The sequence below is a fragment of the Lampetra fluviatilis genome, chromosome 47, assembly GCF_964198595.1.
Source record: "Lampetra fluviatilis chromosome 47, kcLamFluv1.1, whole genome shotgun sequence".
In the NCBI taxonomy this organism is placed as follows: domain Eukaryota; kingdom Metazoa; phylum Chordata; class Hyperoartia; order Petromyzontiformes; family Petromyzontidae; genus Lampetra; species Lampetra fluviatilis.
This window is the reverse complement of record NC_136321.1, coordinates 8,066,039-8,084,005: the sequence shown is the minus strand read 5'-3', so window position 1 is coordinate 8,084,005 and position 17,967 is coordinate 8,066,039. Positions and strand designations below refer to the sequence as shown.

The 17,967-nt window shown below is 46.5% G+C and overlaps 1 protein-coding gene across 2 annotated transcripts; it reads left to right on the top strand.

The window, feature by feature from the left end:
• Positions 1-210: 210 nt before the first annotated feature.
• On the top strand, positions 211-17,653 carry LOC144947932 (F-box only protein 30-like). Of its 2 annotated transcripts, none has more exons than XM_078877344.1 (11): positions 211-488; positions 3,092-3,170; positions 6,772-7,035; positions 7,528-7,734; positions 7,939-8,403; positions 8,664-8,783; positions 9,344-9,561; positions 11,139-11,283; positions 13,040-13,270; positions 13,705-14,004; positions 14,253-17,653. In XM_078877344.1, the coding sequence occupies exons 2-11, from the start codon at positions 3,168-3,170 to the stop codon at positions 14,448-14,450; spliced, it is 2,151 nt and encodes a 716-aa protein (XP_078733470.1). In that variant the 5' UTR covers positions 211-488; positions 3,092-3,167; the 3' UTR covers positions 14,451-17,653. The 2 variants fall into 2 exon arrangements, with proteins under 2 accessions (XP_078733470.1, XP_078733469.1); XM_078877343.1 differs by having other exon boundaries at positions 11,136-11,283.
• Positions 17,654-17,967: the final 314 nt, after the last annotated feature.

Here is a 17,967-nt window from a genome sequence, read left to right as displayed (position 1 = left end):
CTCCGAAACGTCGTGATTTATTATTTTATTTCTATAACTTTTTGTATTATTTATTATTTATTTATTTTTTACCTACGTGACTTTACCGAAAAAAACCTAAGAGTATGAATTCTTGCAGTCACGAAAGCTTCAAATCTGTCATGCAATGCGTTGCAAGAGCGCAGCCGTTTACGTCATCGCCCACTTAATATTCATATTCTTTAGCCACGCCCTCGCCATGACGTCACGTCAACACTACGGCTATCGCTGCCGGGACTAATGCAGTTATTATTACTTATACTTGGCAGCGCTTCAACATACTTTATTTTTAATCTTTACTTACAATTGTTTGCTAATTCCGCTCGTCTGCGACGCCACGACAGACTTTAGTGGTCGTTGAGCGGCGTTCCGTCGCTTGTTAAGTCGACGCCGACTATCGACCGGAACACCCCCTGTGCGCCGCGGCTGCAGCCCCCCGAGCATGGCCGGATCCGGTGGCTAGGAAAGACGTAAGGCTTCACCGTGTCCTAGGCCGCATTCGCGGTCATTTTTAGAGAGGGGTTTTTTTTAAGTGTTTAATTTAAATGCACGGATAGAGTTTCTTTAATAATGCATGATACGTGTTTCTATCTTTGATTCTTTATATATATATGTTCGATCCTAGGAAAACGTTGAATAAACTTAATATATGAATTATGGACAACATTGAATGACTTATTTTATACGTTCAAAAGTAGAACATGTAAGGAATCAAACATAGCAATAAATATAATGCCACATTGTAATACTGTTATTAACGTATTATGTATACAGCTGCAGTGTTGGTAGTACAGCCGGTGAGTTTATTTTTAAGACTCACTTGAACAATGTCCCTTTAAACTTCGACACGGTCCATTTAAAAACATTAAAATGTGTTGATGGAAATTTCTAACAGTTTTAAAAGTATGAAATGCTCAATTCCGTATGAGATAGACTGTAACTGTATATGTTATTGCATTACTGTTGGCTGTAAAGTGTGTCATTTCCTACCATCGTAATGTGGCATTTTTTCCACTTGGTCAGGGCAATGCACACGAGATGGATGTGGCCCACACTAGTTCGAGTGAGAAATCACTGATATTTAACTATTACTGGAGCTTTTGAAGTACTATTAGCAGAAATGTATATGTTGCAGTATGGAAATATTACAAAAAACTAATTTCAAATAGGTTTAGTTTGTCAGATTAATTTGCTTCGAAACCCCAGAACAAATTCATTGCGAAGGGAAAGCGTGTTTCCACACTTTTGCATCGTATTATTACTGAATAATGCATTGTTAATTTAAACAGTCGTCATTCCTCGCCAAGTGTTCAAGACTAGGTTCGCTTTGGGGCCATTCGGAGTGGCAAAGGCTCCCTGACAGGAGGTCGCTGGCCAAACTCAGATCTGGCTGTTGTGATTGGCAAGATGCATCACCCTGAACACTACACTCGTAAATACAAAACATAATATGCACACGTGATCGTGCATCTAAAATGATAGCAGTAGCCAACTTAACATTGTGCGCATGCGATTGTGTTTGGGTGCCCACCATGTCAGTCAAAGCCACCAAACGCAATGCCCCATCGTCTGAGGTTGTGGTGCCACTGCTCTGGTGAGGGACAGAGCTCATGGACGATGGTGGCAGCTGTCTGACCGTGTGTCGTCATTGTATTTTTGGCGACTGGAACTTGTGACTGTTGATTACCTTCGTGCCAGGGCAAGGGCAGCCCCAAGCGTGTGATCAAGGTTGAGGTGCTCGTGGTGGTGCATATCGTAGCAGTAGTAGTGGTTGGTAGTGGTGGTCATACTGTTCCTGATATTGAGAGTGGAAATAGTGGTGATGTTGGTGAACAGAGCTTAGATAAATTACAATTGTAATTGTGTCATTCGTAATTCATTGGAATCACAGTGTAATTTCAACTAGCATTGCTGCTGTAAAAGTAATTATAATTGCTATCTAACCTTGCTGTTGTAATAATTATGATTATTACAGCAGCAAGGTTAGATAATTACAATTGGCCGTTGGTCTTGTGGTGACGATAGAGTTGATGGTGGTGGTGACGTTTGTGTTGGTCATGGCCATCGAGGTTATGATGATGCTTTTTGTGGTGTGTAGTAGTAGTGATGGTGTTGTTGGTGGTGGCTGTGGCCATGGCCGTGACAGTATTAGTAATGGTGATGATAGTGGTGTTTGAAATTGCCCATAATATCATTTAAATGGAGCAGTAATGCTCTACCACCTGCTTAGGAATTTTCAAGGTGACCATGAAATACCGATTAACAATATTACCGTGAACATTGTTAGCATCATGCTATAAGATGTACTGGGTTGGTAGGATTTTATTGCAAAGCTGTATTCTTTGCAAATCACTGTGTGACCATATGTACTAACATTACCCTGTTTAGTTTGCTGACATAATGTGACCTTTGCATTCCCTCATCCAACAACAATCTGCTGAAAAGACTCGTGCAGTAAGGTCACCCTGAATTGTTGCTTTAATGACATCAACGTTTTCCTTTTAATACATCGTCAACACAGACAATTGTGAATCAATTATATATTTATATTGATGGGCAACTTCGCATCTTTTTTAGTTGCATATTGCATCCAGGTGTTTAGCAGTTTTTTTAATGGAAGTTCCACACCTTTGGTGCTTAGGTGTCATTTGTGTAAACTATTTTCAGCAGTTGTTCCTTTTTCTGATCGATCTAGTTTTGAGTTTTTAAAATATATTTTGAAAGGTGAAATTTAACAGTGTTTTTTAACATCGACAACACTTTTTTATTGTAAATGCTAGTTATCGTTTGTGTAAAATACGATGTCTGTGAAATTGTATTAAACAACAACAATGATGTCTTGTATTCAGAATGACTTAAGTCTCTTTCCATTGGTGCTACATTGGAATTCAAGACAGTCTTGCATTGGGATGTTTTTACATTTCCTTATAAAGTAGTGTCTTCATGTGGGAGGTTACGGGAGTCCTTGGAGAATGCCCTTGCATACAAGGGGATAGATGTTTTCACAGACACGTTGCCACCTTGCAGTCAACACTGAATCGCTGCCCCATTTCGTGTGTTCCTTACTGTGCAGGGTCAGTACCATGCTGAGAGTAATTTGGAGTTCCACGTGATTTCATTGCCAGCAATTTCGAGGAAGGACCCCAACCATGGTGAGTGAATGACATGCTCTGCATTCATGGTTAGGGAATGTTTGCTTCTATGCAAATCAATCTGTTGTTGGACATGCTAATGACTCGTGTAAGGGATGAGTATAACACGTCTTTCAGTGTAATGTTATGTAACGAAATGCAAAACTATTTCTGACTCACATTTCATGGTACATTTGCTGGCCTATTGGCAACGCATCTGGTTTCACATTTACTGCAAATAAAAGGTCAAGTAAAGGTGTGTCGAACACAAACGCTTATTCCACAATAAGCGTACTACTTCATGAATGTGAGAGGACATTTATAGGCCACTGAAATATCGTAAAGTCTCGTAAATATCCAGGTTTGGGCCCTTAGAGATGTTCTATCTCTTGCAATAATAATTTGGATAACTGTATTTTGATGATGTTTGGACGAGATTGTAATATACGTAATGACAAACTTTTTTAATTTAGCCGTGGCTAACTTTCACATCTTCTTGGTTCTTTCGGTAAAGTCACGTAGAAGGAAAATAATAAAAATAAAACATAATAAAATAATTCTCACGACGTTTCGGCTTGCGTTGTGGCCGAAACGTCGTGAGAATTATTTTATTATGTTTTATTTTTATTATTTTCCTATTTTCCTTCTACGTGACTTTACCGAAAGAACCAAGAAGATGAATCCCTGCAGTCACGAAAGCTTTAAATCGAAATTTAACTTTCACATGTTGAATTGTTTTGGCATGATTGACGCCAATAGGCCAACTTGTGTGAATGGCACATGCTCTTAACTTGTTTTCGTCATTGCCCACATAAGTTATTGGCATCACAACTACCATCGTGTTCATCACAGGCACCAGCACCATCACCTCTATTGTGACACACTCTTTGCTGTAGGTCAACCCTTGCTTGGTCTACTCTTCACTCTGGATGTACTCTATATTCTCACTTTGCTCAATCACAATCGATCTGTGAATTAAAACGCCCAAGTGTGCGCATGTTTATGCCCGCAGTGTGAGCGTTTACGCAATAGATATTGGCTATACTGATATAATATAGTTATTTATTTATCTTGAAAAGTCTCAATGAGTCTGAAGTATCTTCTTCAGGTGGGGCATGCATTGCAATATTTGTACCAGTAGTCGGTTCTATAATGAAATTATACAAATTATTTTACGCGTTATTGCCGGAAATAAACCCAGCACCTCTTCGCTGTCTTGTTTGTGGTAGGATATAAACTGTCAGCTCTGTGCAAATTGGCTCAGTTGTGAGTGCACTGACCACGAAAGCCACCCGGGCTGCTCAGCGACATCTGACAAAAACGCAATGAAACTTTTATAGTGGAAACAACTGCTGAATGTTTGTAGCTTCCAACTTTATTGCAATACATATAAAACAGATTCCAGTCACAATTTAAAAATGTGTAAAGAGCTTTTTTTTAAAAAAAAATGCCCATTGTGAATGTCCCTTAAGGTGCGAGCCATAAACCATGTTGGACGCAGCTGCGATTAATGGGATGCTGGGGGTTTAATTGTGTTATTAAATGCTCTCGCGGTGCAGTAAAGCACTGGTGGTTCGTTGCGTGGTATTTCTTTAGAGACAGACCTAAAGGTCACATTTAGCTCAAGATTTAAACCATTCGAGTGAAAACTCTGCCAACTCCTTAAGCATCGGGGATGGTGGGATCCCTTCATAAACATCTTTCCATCTTGATAATTGGTTTTTTACCCTTCTATCTGGCATCAAAACTGACACCTTTTTTACAAGGAGTCATGTTTGCATAGACCACAATACCTGCTGCCATAATGCAAACAAAAAACATAACTCTGATAATATATGCATTGTCCTTGAAGTTGATTGGTCCACACCCGAGACAGCTTTCCTTAGTCTCACTTGGGTTGGACCAGATGACGCCAAAAGGCGCACATTCCATCTTGCGCTTTGTCTCTCTAAGTGCAACGAACCCTATGCTCGCCGGTCTGTGTACATGTAAACATCCAGCCATCATTATAGCTTTCCTCATTATAAATATTTCATCCACAGAAATTGTACGTTTAAACAGTGAGTATGGAACGAGTAGTTTTTTTTAAAGTGCCAACGGATGTTAGCGTGCAAATCCCAAGCAGCGTGCAAAGTTGACGTTGTTTATGTTGAAGCACATTGTTGCTGTATACACACTGGCAAGGCACCCACTTTTTGAAGACCGTAGCTTGGCACTGCGCAATTATGAGCAGCCCGGTAATTCTGTGCTGGCCTTTTTCCAATGCAAACCCCAGAAAAGGTTGCTTATCGACTGCGTGGATATTGAAGTGAATGGAGAGAAGCAGGAACTTTGAGATGCTGAACAGTATTTCAGACAGACACGACTCTTTAAGTAATTTTCCCCCCCTTTTGCTAAGATGCTGCCGCCCTCATCCCTTACTCCCGGTTCTCGTGCGGCTGCTCATCTGGAAACCTTTTATGGTCGTGTTGAGTGTGGGTTACGCTGTGGAAGTTGAGTGGTGGGGGGAGGAGAGATTATGGTTGCCAAGCCATTGAGCTTGTGTTGAGAATCAGTACCAAGGCAGTGAAAGTGGATAAACAGGGCCATACTCACGCCATCATTCCATACAGCCACGCAGTGCTAACACTCAACAAGCGTGGTTTTTTATGATACTTAAATTTAATTTTTTTGCACATTTTTTTACTTAGTTAACTTGTCTTTCTGTATTTCCCCCCCAGGTTTCACTTGCCATAGAGATGTGTTCACTTACTGGGTTCTCACCTGGTTTATGCACATGTATTTTTTGTATTATATAGCTTTGGGTAAGGTCACACACATACTGGAGTGTCAATGGTTATTTTCTGTTGTAGGCGGTAGTGATGTTGATGGAGATTCACTGGAGATGTATGTAATTATAAAAGCATACATGATGTTGACGATGATGTTGACTACGGTGATGTCGATGGTGAAGACAATTAAAAAGAATAAGATCAGTGATAGGGGACAGCAGTGGCACAGCGGTTAGTTAACATTGAGCTATAAACCCAGTGACCTTTGGCCATGGCTAACATCAGTTTACCAACCTGCACTCACCAGGTTTGCAAAGTGTAGTTAAATAATTCCCATGACTGACATGGCACGGGGAGGTCTTAATCAAGCAGTGAATTGACAAAGCTGTAGATGTATTGGTTGGAACAAAACAAGCCAAATATTTCACACAGCACAGACATAACAGATTTTGCAAATGAAACGGTGGGATTGACAAAAGAGTAACAAAATAACATAACAATGATGATCCCGATTTAAGGCTTTCGTGACTGCAGGGATTCATCTTCTTGGTTCTTTCGGTAAAGTCACGTAGAAGGGAAATAATAAAATAATAAAAATAAAACATAAAATAATTCTCACGACGTTTCGGCCACAATGCAAGCAGCCGTCCTGCTACTTGTGTTGTGGCCGAAACGTCGTGAGAATTATTTAATTATGTTTTAATTTTATTGTTTTATTATTTCCCTTCTACGTGACTTTACCGAAAGAACCAAGAAAATGATTATCCCCTTCACACTTCCCCATATTTCCTCTGCGTCCCCCTGACCCCTCCCGTGACCCCCCCCCCCCCCGCATCTGGTGTCTCGCGCAGCGTCGTCGCAGCGGGGCCTCTCCGCCGCCTCCCTCGGCCCATGCCCACTGCCTGAGCTGTGTGAGCTCACGCTGCCGCGCCACGCCCGAGGCGCGCGTGTGCTGCGCGCAAGTGGGCTGCCCGTGCGCGTGCGGCGCCCGCTACCACGCGTGCAAGGGCGACGAGCACGCGCTGCTGTGCCCCCTGGAGCGCGTGCCCTGCATCAACCGCGACTTCGGGTGCCCCTTCTCCATGCAGCGGTGCAGGCTGGGTCAGCACCTGCAGGTGGGCGTGGCTCGCTCGTGTGTGCTGGGTTGCTCGTTTGTTCACTCGCTCGGCCGCTTGCTCGCTGTTTATTACCGTGGTCACTTGCTCACTCACTAGTCGCCCACTCGTACACAGTCTCTCTAACTCACTAAATCACTCGCTCGCTCACACACTCTCAAATTAGTTTTCTCTGTCACCCTTTCACTCACTCACCAACTCGCTGGCTCTATCATTGTATGTATGTATGTTGAACTTCTTTTGCACTGGAAATAGCCAAACGTGCTAACTTACCCCTTTACTTTCCTGTCATGCAATCACAATCTCTCTCACTCACATGCTCGCTTGTTTACTCTATTGCTCATACGCTTTCTCACTCAGCCATTCACTCACCCTTTTACTCACACTTTCACTCACTTGCTCCTTCACTCACTCTTACCCATCCTTCATGTTTGTTATGATTTAAATGGAAGTATAATTGTCCCTGACCCACTGCTACTCCCTATGTCACAGACATGCCCTGCCAGCGTGGTATGCTGCAGCATGGAATGGAACCGCTGGCCCATCAGCTACACGGACCGCAAGCTGTTTGAGCAGCTGTGTCGCCATGGAGACCCTGACAAGCAGCTGGATCTCGCCGTGGCTCAGCGCGACCAGAGGCTGCTGTTGCAGACTCTTCAGGGTGCGCGGCTCTTCCCAGAGCTCATGGCAGAGCCACCAGTGAGTTCTGAGTGATGATGATGATCATTATCGACGTGGTAAGGTGATAATGATAAAAATGGTCACGGTGATGGTGACGATGGTGATTATGTTAATGATGGTAATAATGATCATAATGATATTAACACTGCAAATTACTTTGGAAATTATTATGATGACACTAAAAAAGTATGATGGTGATGATGATGATTTCTGCCATCACAGATAATGCCTTGCCCCACCGCTGATGCTGCGTGTCCTACTTCTCCGGCTGGAAGTAAGGGTCATCTCGAGAAGGACCTGCAGGACTTGTACAGAGCCACCATGGAGACCACCAAGTGCCTGGAGGCCGCACTTGACCTTCTCAACAATGGCACGGACCGTGCGACGGGAGGCCGTGGCTGTCCCGCGTCCCGGGACACAGAGGACACTGGTGACACGGACGAGGTCGTGAGAGCCATCGTGGACACATTTGACGCTGCCCTGTTCAGCAAGGAACGGTCGCAGCAGCGTGCCACTGCCAAGGCGGAGGCTTCCGTGGCGGGTTCGGCCAGCACCATGGGGGGCCCTACGGAGGACGGGCCGGTGCTGCCCCCTCCGCACAACGGCGTGACGGGGCCAGACGGCGGTGCCGCCGCTTTGCTCCCGCTAGCGGGAGGCTCCGACGGCACGGACTCAACTTCGTGCCAGGTGGGTGCGGACAGGTGGCGTATCGGCAGTGCAGTGTGCAGCGCCTGATATTGCATGTGCGCATTATTTAGTGTGTGCTAGTACAGCTTGAAAAGTGCGCAGCGTTTGGTGGTGAAGTGCGCGTTGTTTTTTTAGTGCGCACGCAAGGTACGCGGCATTTTCCGCCGTTGTGCAACGTTTGATCTTGTGTGAACACTTTGGAGCGGGAGCGACATAGGTGGGTCCCACCGACAGCAAATGTTCCATCCTCTCTCTGCCAGAGCCAGCAGGGCAGCATGCTCATCCACTTTGGACAACGAGCGGCGTGCACGCCACGCGAACAAGACTTCGTCTACGGCTCCCTGGAGCCGCAGGCGATCACCACTGTCAGCACTTTCAAGGTATGTTCCTCCGATGTTGACGATGTATGTGACTGGCAGTGGCGTAGCTATCTAATGTACGGGCCGTGCGGCTGTACCTGGGGCCTATGGGCCGGAGTCGCCCAGGTGCAAGGCTACAAAGAGGGGGGAACTTGGGCAGGGGGGGGGCATGCATTTAATTCCTTGCACCAGAGCCCATGCCAACCACCGGCCATGAGTACTAGTCCTGCCGCTGACTCTAATCCTATCCCAACCAGACCTCCAGTACTGCAGTCGGGCCTCTTTAAAATGTTTCAGTTGCTTTTCACTTTTTCATGCCCTTGGACAGTGCCGTTGACACCTCCGAAGCAGAATCTTTATTTATCCCGGAGAAATCCGATGAGCTAGGAAGCTCTTTTTCACACATGCCCACTTAAAACTAAAACATTTTTTTTATTTGACCAGGTAAGGCCCACAGAGCTCTTTTTTTAGAAGCCACCTGGCCACAAATATTAGCTCAACGAAGTGACTTGGCACGTGGAAATGTATTGCAGCCAAATAACTCTGAACCTGACCGTGACGACCCCGTACTCCGCCCCCAGGTACCGACGTCGTTCCGGGGCTACAAGTCGCGCTTGGGCGATGCCCTGCAGTTTCGGCGCAGCCGAGAGGACCGCGCCGTGGACACAAGCGACCTGGACTCGGGGGTGGACGAGGAGGCGGAGCACTCGAGCCTGGGCCGCATGGACGTGCTCACGGCTGCCTTCATGTATTGCCTGGAGGGGGAGGCGCGGCCAGGCACAGGCATCTCCGACATGCGGTGTGAAAGCGGGGGGGGCAATGCACAGTGATGAGCTAGAGGTCAGGGTGGAGCACGGGGTGTAGGCATTGACACCATCTGGCAGGCCGGTTGCACTGTGGGTTAACATTAGCACCACTGGCGGAGCCAGTGGGGGAAGGGGGTGGGGTGGCACGTGTCCCCGCAATGATCCGATCGAAATCCCTAATTTCGATCGGATCATTTGGGTTTATTAGTAATAAATCGGAATTTTGCGACCCCCACTGCCACTGTGTAGCATATTATTACGTGCCAGGGACTCTATGGGAAGATAGGACAATAGTCTGAGTCCATAATTGGCAATAAGTAACGGCAAAGCAGTTATAAGTGACTCAGAATTATGCGCAGTTGCGTAAACAGTACACGACTTCCCCGAAGGCATTCACCTTTTGCGAGCGTGATGCCGATCACACGTGTCGAATAAAAAGCAAGGCACAAGTCCTTACTTATTACCAACTCCTATAATTTTTCATTGCTGGAGGGGTTGCCCCCCCCCCACCTGAAAATGTATGCTCCACCATTGATTAGTATTGGGGTAGACACTGTGGAGTAGCGGTATAAAACAGGGTGAGGGGTAAATACTACAAGGGTAGGGCAAAGTATTACGATACGGATAGCCACTACATTATGGTTAAAGGAGGATATACATGGCAGGGCATATTCATTATCGGGTAGGTGATATGGAAAGACATTAGGTGTAAGGATACATATGACAGGGAACATAAAGGTCCTACGGTAGCCATAGATACTAAGGGTGGGATTAGGTACGTGCAGTAGGAATATACACTGGGTTATGGGTTGTATACAGGGCCATGGTAAGGGCGTGCCAATTCAAAGCGAGGACAGACCAATGCACTACAGCAGTGGTTCTCAGGCTTTTTTTGGCTACCGTACCCCCTGTTAAATTTTGTTTCAACCGAGTACCCCCTTACCTGACCCAACATGGGTCTGAGAAATAATTCTATGAATAATGAACATCAGTATTTTAGCCAATTGTCCATTTTGTCAGGTACCATCCTAACGAGCTCGTAATTGCAAGCGAGTAAAAAAAATTCAACGGGCGCTCTGCATGCGTGACGTCATTAGTTCGTGCTCGCTGGTTGCTCTTGGAAACCACATTGTTTACAATCAGTGAGTTGAGAAAGGTCTTTTATATCTTCCTAGGTTACCATATGGATTTACTTTTTACCATATTTATTTTCAATTGGCAGATTCATACATGATTATTCACCGATGACTTTCATGCACGGTATCATTACACATTTATTAATCACCGTGTACCCCCGGTAGAGAACCACTACACTACAGGGAATAGGGCTAGGAACTCTATACTTCAGTCTGGGTAGACAATGCAATGCTGGGCAATGCACGTCGGGATGGGACAAAGGAACACTGGCGCAGTGCAAGGCTGCCTCGGCCTACACACCCCGGCAGAACGGGTGGGTACTCGTGTGCGTACGGCACCTAGCCGACGACAACCCCGAGCTTTACCCCTGCTTGCCGGAGGTGTCGTTTAGATTTTTCATTGACGGCTTTAGTTCTGCTTGCCTCATCAGCAGCACTGGAGATGGATACCACGTCGACGTGGGCACGCAGACATTCGTCTTCCCCACGCTCCTGGCCTCCAAGGACTTCCTGGCGAACCTTGCCTCTGACACGGGATTTCTCCGGAAGGAAGAGCTCGCTGTAGCACCACTGCCACAGGTGTGTGGAGGCTGCATCGCAAGGGGGGTGGGGGGTGTGTGTGTGAGAAATTTGATAACAAGCTCAGACAACAAATGCCCCCTCTCTTTATTTAAGGCCTCGACACAGAGGCATGGTGTCTCTGTGTGCCTATGTTTGTTCTCTCTCTATGTATCTCTGTGATATCTGTCTGCTTATACGTCTGTCTTTGTGTCTATGTTGTGTGTCTCTGTGTGTCTCTGTGTTGTCTCTCTCTATGTATCTCTGTGATATCTGTCTGCTTATGTGTCTGTCTATATGTCTCTGGTTCTGTGTTTTATCTCTCTCTCTCAAATTTATCATTCTCAGGAAGAACGTAATCAACCAGGTAGGGTGTTGACTGTTATGTTATCTGACTCTCTGTTGTATTACATTACATTTCTAAGTATACTAGATTTGTGTTTCTATTTCATTTATACCTGATGATGATTGCTTGTGTTGCAATTGAAACGTCGTATGCTAGTATTTAATTTATTATTTTATCTTTATACGTGACTTTACCGAAAGAACCAAAGAGTAATTCCTGCAGTCACGAAAGCTCCAAATTAAGTTTGCACACTTATGTGTTTGGAGCCAAGTGTCGTTGTGAGCATCAGCAAAAGGACTGTAATCATATGCAGAAGCCACATGATCGTCTTCGTTGTTATCAACGTCACCACCGTTAGGGCTGTCATTCTCATTATCATCATCAACTTAACCATTTCACATTGTGTTATCCCTTGTTGCTAAACTAATGCATCCCTATTAAGCGTTCGAAATTGGTGGGGCGAATTTTCTAAACTGACCTAGTTGGCTGCCTTTTTAAAAATATATATACAAAGGCCCACAAGGTGACTAAATGTTTACATGTGAGTGAGTGTTTACATGTGTGGGAAGCAGTGGCCAGTCATCCCTTAAATATGAGAACCTGGTTCGGTGTGTTAACATCATTACTGGCTAGACAACAGAGACTTTGCCTTGTCCTGAACACATGACCTTTTCGCCATTCCAGTTTTGATGGAAATTTCGCCGGGGGTATATACAGTATATACATTCTAAAACTTTCTGTTAATGAGAAACGCATCGGAAAAGAAGAGCCAGAAACTCATCGGAAAGAAAAGGCAACGGTAGTCATTGGTGGCTAAACTATACCCATGATTCCACACAAGAAAGGAATAGCTATACGGTTATCTTTCGCTGCTGCTAAAATATTTTGGCCTCGATTTTGACCCGCATGAGTCGGTGGTATAATACAGGGCTATCGGCATTGTACGCACATTGTGGTGATGTCACATGACATGTAAAGCTTCATGGGGGGACCAATTGTATGTTTACAATCGCACCTTTTTTTTGCTGTTTATAAATCACCTTTCACGTATGCAATTACTCCTATTTGTTGCCAACCTGCGCTCGCCTTTTACAGAAAGTGTAAGAATCGGTTGATTGCTAACACAGAGGAGTGAGCAGAGGCTCAAAACGTAGGTGGGAACATTGACGGTGGAAAGGGCACTCTGAAACAGCTTGGGGAGGGAATCTGGTAAATATTAGAAGTGAAAAAACAACACAAATTTAAGAGGAGAGTAGGTTGTGGTTTGGGTCACAAGGTCGGGCTATCTTGCGCAATTGGCTCGTTGGGGGTCGGGCTCATATTTAGTTGGTTCGTGTACTCTACCGTTAAACAGTTTGTCTCTCCCTGTCCCAGCCATGGCTAAGCATTTCTTTGTCTTGTCTCTGTCCATTGCATGTCTGCCACCACTAGGTTCTGGCGTTGGACCTGGTGCAAGACTGCGTCACCATGTACCACACGAAGCAGCGCTCCGTGTTCACCTTCGTCTGCGGCCAGAGCTTCCGTCGTGACGAGTTCTCGTGGCACTTTCGCAACTCGCACGGCGACGTACACTCGGCGCTCAATGGCTGGCTGGAGCAGCGCTGCCCGCTCGCGCACTACGGCTGTTCGCACTCGCAGCGCCGGCTGTGCCCCGTTGCGCAGGTGCCACTTCACCGGTTGCGGATTGCCTGCCGCTTGGGTCTCCCTTCGACCGGTGCCTTGAGTAATCGTGGCGGTTCTTTGGGCAGTCGCTTGCAGTTCAGTTAAAGGGATGGCAGAGATGGCACGCGCCAGTCTATTAAGGGACGGGCTCCACTTCTGAGCTTCTGGGTTTGTAGCTAGGTTTTGGCTGCTTGTGAATGAACTGTGTTCTAAAGTGTCGTGAGTTGATGGTCTGAGCCCAGACCCTGTTTTTTGTTTTAATTAGTGTCAGGGCTGGGGGTCGAGGCGTTCGTTTCCTGATTTTGGCGTCATCCAGTCGTGGATTGACAAAATACCTGTAAAAGTCGATGACAATGTATTTCAGTGTCCTGTCATTGCAGCGGCCAGAGCCAGGTTAGTGTAGTCTGTGTTGTAAAAGCTGTTGTGTTATGCAGGGCTACCGGCTGGTGCACAGCGCGGAGATGGGAGCTCTGGGCGTGAGCATGAGCCAGCCGTCGCCATCACCGTCTGGTGATGCGAACGGCAGCGCTGACCAGTTGAGCGCGCTGCCCTTCGAGATCGTGCGCCGCGTGGCCGCTATGCTCGATGGGTTCAGCCTTTGCCAGCTGGCGCTGGTGTCGCGCACGATGCGCGACGTGTGCTCCAGCCTGCTGCACGAACGCGGCATGGTGGCGCTCGTGTGGGAGCGAACACGGGGGCCCGACGGTCGGGCCTTCTGGAGCACGAAAGCCAAGGCAAGCCGCTCACCGTAATCGTCGTCATCATCATTAGTCGCCTTTGATCAGTAACATCACAGGCTTTATCCGTTGCTGTCATCTCCACCGCCACTATCATCGTCTCCACCATCCATCGTTATTATCGGCAGCATCTTCACCGTTATCTCCACCATTGCCACGATCACAAAGATAATCTTTCAGCAGCGACCTTTCTCTCACAAAGTGATCTCTATATCCATTGCCATCGTTATCGGTCCGGCGTGCAGGCGTGGAGTTTCAGCACGGCGTTCGAGCCTGTGCGGCACTGGGCGTTCGCCGACACGCCCAGCATGTCGGAGCACCTGCGCCACTGCCCCTGCTACACCGTGGAGGTTCGCACCGACGCCGTGCCGCTGCCCTGCATGGGCGGGCCCCGCGAGCACGCGCGCCGAGCCCTGCGCAGGAGCCTGCGCCCCACCGTGTGACGCCGCGGCGTACGCACGAGCAGAGCCGAGATGCGGGACGCGGTGGGGGAGCACTGCCGCTGCGGGCGAAAGCACCCCCCGTCTCGCCGTGCCGGCGTCTGACGGCCACGGTGGCCACGGTTGGGCGCCTGCTGCTCCAGCAGCCTGAATATGGGGTTGGTGGATCGTGTAGAGATTGGGCTGTCAGGTGCACAAGACACCCACCTGCAGAGCAACGGAGGTGTCTGTAATGCCCCTTTTTCACTCCCACATTCGAGCTAAGCCAGCGTGGGGCCCTCAGAGTACGGGTGGTTTTCCATTTTCTCTCTGCCATGCCGAGCCGCAACCAAACCTTGATACGCCTGCCTCAGAAGACACCTAAAATGTGACTCAAAGCCATGCAGAGCCACCAGGGTCAGGGCTCATGACACGTTCATGGCATTTGATGTCAGCAGTGGGAAAAACAACCTTGGCACCTCCTGAGTTGGGCTGGCTCACCACGGGTCTGGCGTGGGTTGATGGTACAGTGGATACGAGGTCTATGAGGTGGTGTGGTTAGGAGGTTTCCGAGTTGCCGCTGGAGTTTTGGGATTTATTTTCTCATGCTTTTTGGACTTTCTCCGGGCACTAATTTTCTACAATAATGCATACGTGCTCATAATTAATATGAGTTGGCAAAAATCCCAAGCGGAAACCTCTTGAAAAGCGTATGCTCTAAAAAATATAAGTGTGACAAGCCAGTCCGGCAAGTGAATGGTTATTTTTAGACTCTTAAGGTCACATTTGAATTAAGCTAAGCACAGCACTTAAAATGTCGGAGTAACGAAGTGCACATCCCTTTTGCAATTATGGTATTTGTCGCAACACCATAGCTTACAGCATAATGGAATTTGCTCAAATACTTTTATTATTTCTGTAACTATAAAATTCAAAAATAGGAGATATATTGTAATAAGTTAAGCCGCGTGGTTCACAGTGTGCCAAGATGTTGTGACCATTTCGACAGCTGGGCTGTGGTCTAGCCAAGCATTCTCTGACCCACGATGCTCACGTAACACTGATGCGCGCTGAAGCGAGTAGGTGCGTGTGACTACACGACCCACTTGAAACCCAGCTACTTGTGCATTCACGTCGAGTGTTGCCATTAATATTCCAAAGTTGGCACGCACATTGTTTAACCTACACCGTCGCTAGTGGTCACGTTTAACAATTTTCAGACCTCTCTGCATACCTAACGGGTGCCTATATTGTATTGTATTGCCTTCCTTGAACTAAGCAATAGATTTTTGTTGTAAATGTCAATTCTCAGCTTCCTATAGAAGCCAACTTATAGACGTTAACATGATGCTGGGGATCACTCTTCTGCACTGCTGATTGCCACACGTGTGCGCATATCCATTATTCTGTCGCTTCAGCCAGGCACAACTCCATTGAGATCCGTCAACAAGACCGGAGCAAAACCGATGCTCAATAAGGTCATGAACACTTCGCTTTCCAGGACTAATCTTACCTAAGCTTCACTTTGTACATGCACAGCCATGTTTTGTCATTCCACTGCTGGACGAAGGCCTCTATAACCCCCCGTTGGTTGTTGGCGTTATCTGTATACGCAAGTCAGCGTGTATTGGTGAAGGTGGGGAGCGTCTTAGTGGGGGCATAGTACAGTACAACAATTCATTTTGCTGCACTGCCCTTTGATGTCCACCATGTATCCCCAAAGCAGCCCAGAGTGGTCACTCATCCCAAGCGCTATGCAGGCTCAACCCATCTGACAAGATGGGGCACACTTCCGGTTTTTTGGTCATCGGCTACATCGCAGATTATGCTTCAGTTCAATTGCCTTTTAATGCCAAGGTTTCCCCCGTTTATGGGTTCCCTAAAGGAATTGAGCCATATTGAGCTTCCCACTCGGTCAGGTTGTGTGTTCTTTTTTCGTCTCATCACCTTTGCGATCACAGCCCGAAGAATAACGTTTATAAACACATCCCGCAGTGTTTGCATTGTGCATTGTGCATTGTTTACAGCCTCGGAGGAGCATGCGACACTACTCCGTGTGGTTCATATGGACAGCATTCGTGCCGTGGTGTCTCTGCAGTTAAGCCTGTGCTAATGTAGTCTCGTTTCCCTCCTCCTGGGTAATCGGGGAGCCAAGCATGCACCTCTAGAGTAGGACAACAGGCAACCTCTTTCCAACACACGTCTGATGGTCTCATTGTACCTTCAACAATCAAATTAACCTACACCAGATCATTTCCCGGTGTGGCTTCATTTAAAGGTAGGCATGACCCAGTTGACAAATATCTTAAAACACGTCATGCCCAACACACATAAATGCCCACCACTGGAAGAGATTTGGCGAGCATGGCCTCTCATGTGTGGAGCCACACTGATAGTTGTGAAGCCGGTTGCCCTGACATAGCACTGACTTTGGCGTCTGCTAGCTCAGTTTGCATAGTTCAGGTGTGCCTTTTGCCACAGCAGTTGGTTCAACACAGATCATAATATATGCAAAACGTGATGTCTATAACAGCATAGGATCCCGGCATATGATTGTCTCACTGTTCTGCAATCATGGCCACAGTTCTCTTGAATTTGTGGTCTCGAGCGAGGCTGTGTGCATTACACACGCAGTATGGTGATGTCATGTGGCATGCAAGGCTTAATTTGGACTGACCCTTTGGTCGCCATCACGCATTTGGGTGTTTAAAAATGACCTTTTGCTCGTATGCAGCCTGCACTTACTTTTTTGTCCAACGAGTTTCTCATCGTTGTATAGAGTGTGTTAGAATTCGTTTATTGTCAACGCAGAGGTGTTTGCAGTGCCCGATTAATGCAAGCGGGCACATTTAAGGTGGAGTGTTTTTCAATTGCAGGGCACTGTGAACCACAGCCTTTGAGAGGGGAATTTGAAGGGAGTTGTAAACACCACAAGTGAAAAGAATTACCAAAATGAAAAAAAGGGCAGGTGGTCGTTGGGGTAGGGCTAGTGCTTGGGACTGATTGGCTTAGCTAGGGTCAAGACTTGTGTGCTCCAGCCCCAGACTCCCACCCTGCCATGGCCAAGTTTGGCCTTTTCACTTTTTGTTCGCTTTTCACTTATGGTGTTTACTGCGTCGCCGCGGCAAAAAGCGGAATGCTTCCCCAAGCTCGGAGCCCATGAGACGTTGGCTGCAGAATGCTGTTCATTTCCATCGTTTCACAATAAAGTGTCCTGCATGTGACAATTAAAAAAGAGTTTCATTTTTTTACAGGTATTCTTATTCTTTTAAGACGCTACTTTTAAATAAAATCTGATTTCTACAGGCCATATCTAAAAGATCGTTTCACTCACCAGTGTATCTCAACACGGCAGAATGATTGCTTTGCCATGGAGCCACGAGCATAACACCCAAGCAGACTCGCAAACAGAGACGACAGAATAATAATCTGAGCCACAAGGAGAATCTTGCTTTGGATATAATTTTATTATAAAAACCCGAATAAAGTACATGCATTTTCATTCGGTCAGTGTCGACATCTTAAGGTTCTGATTTCTTAT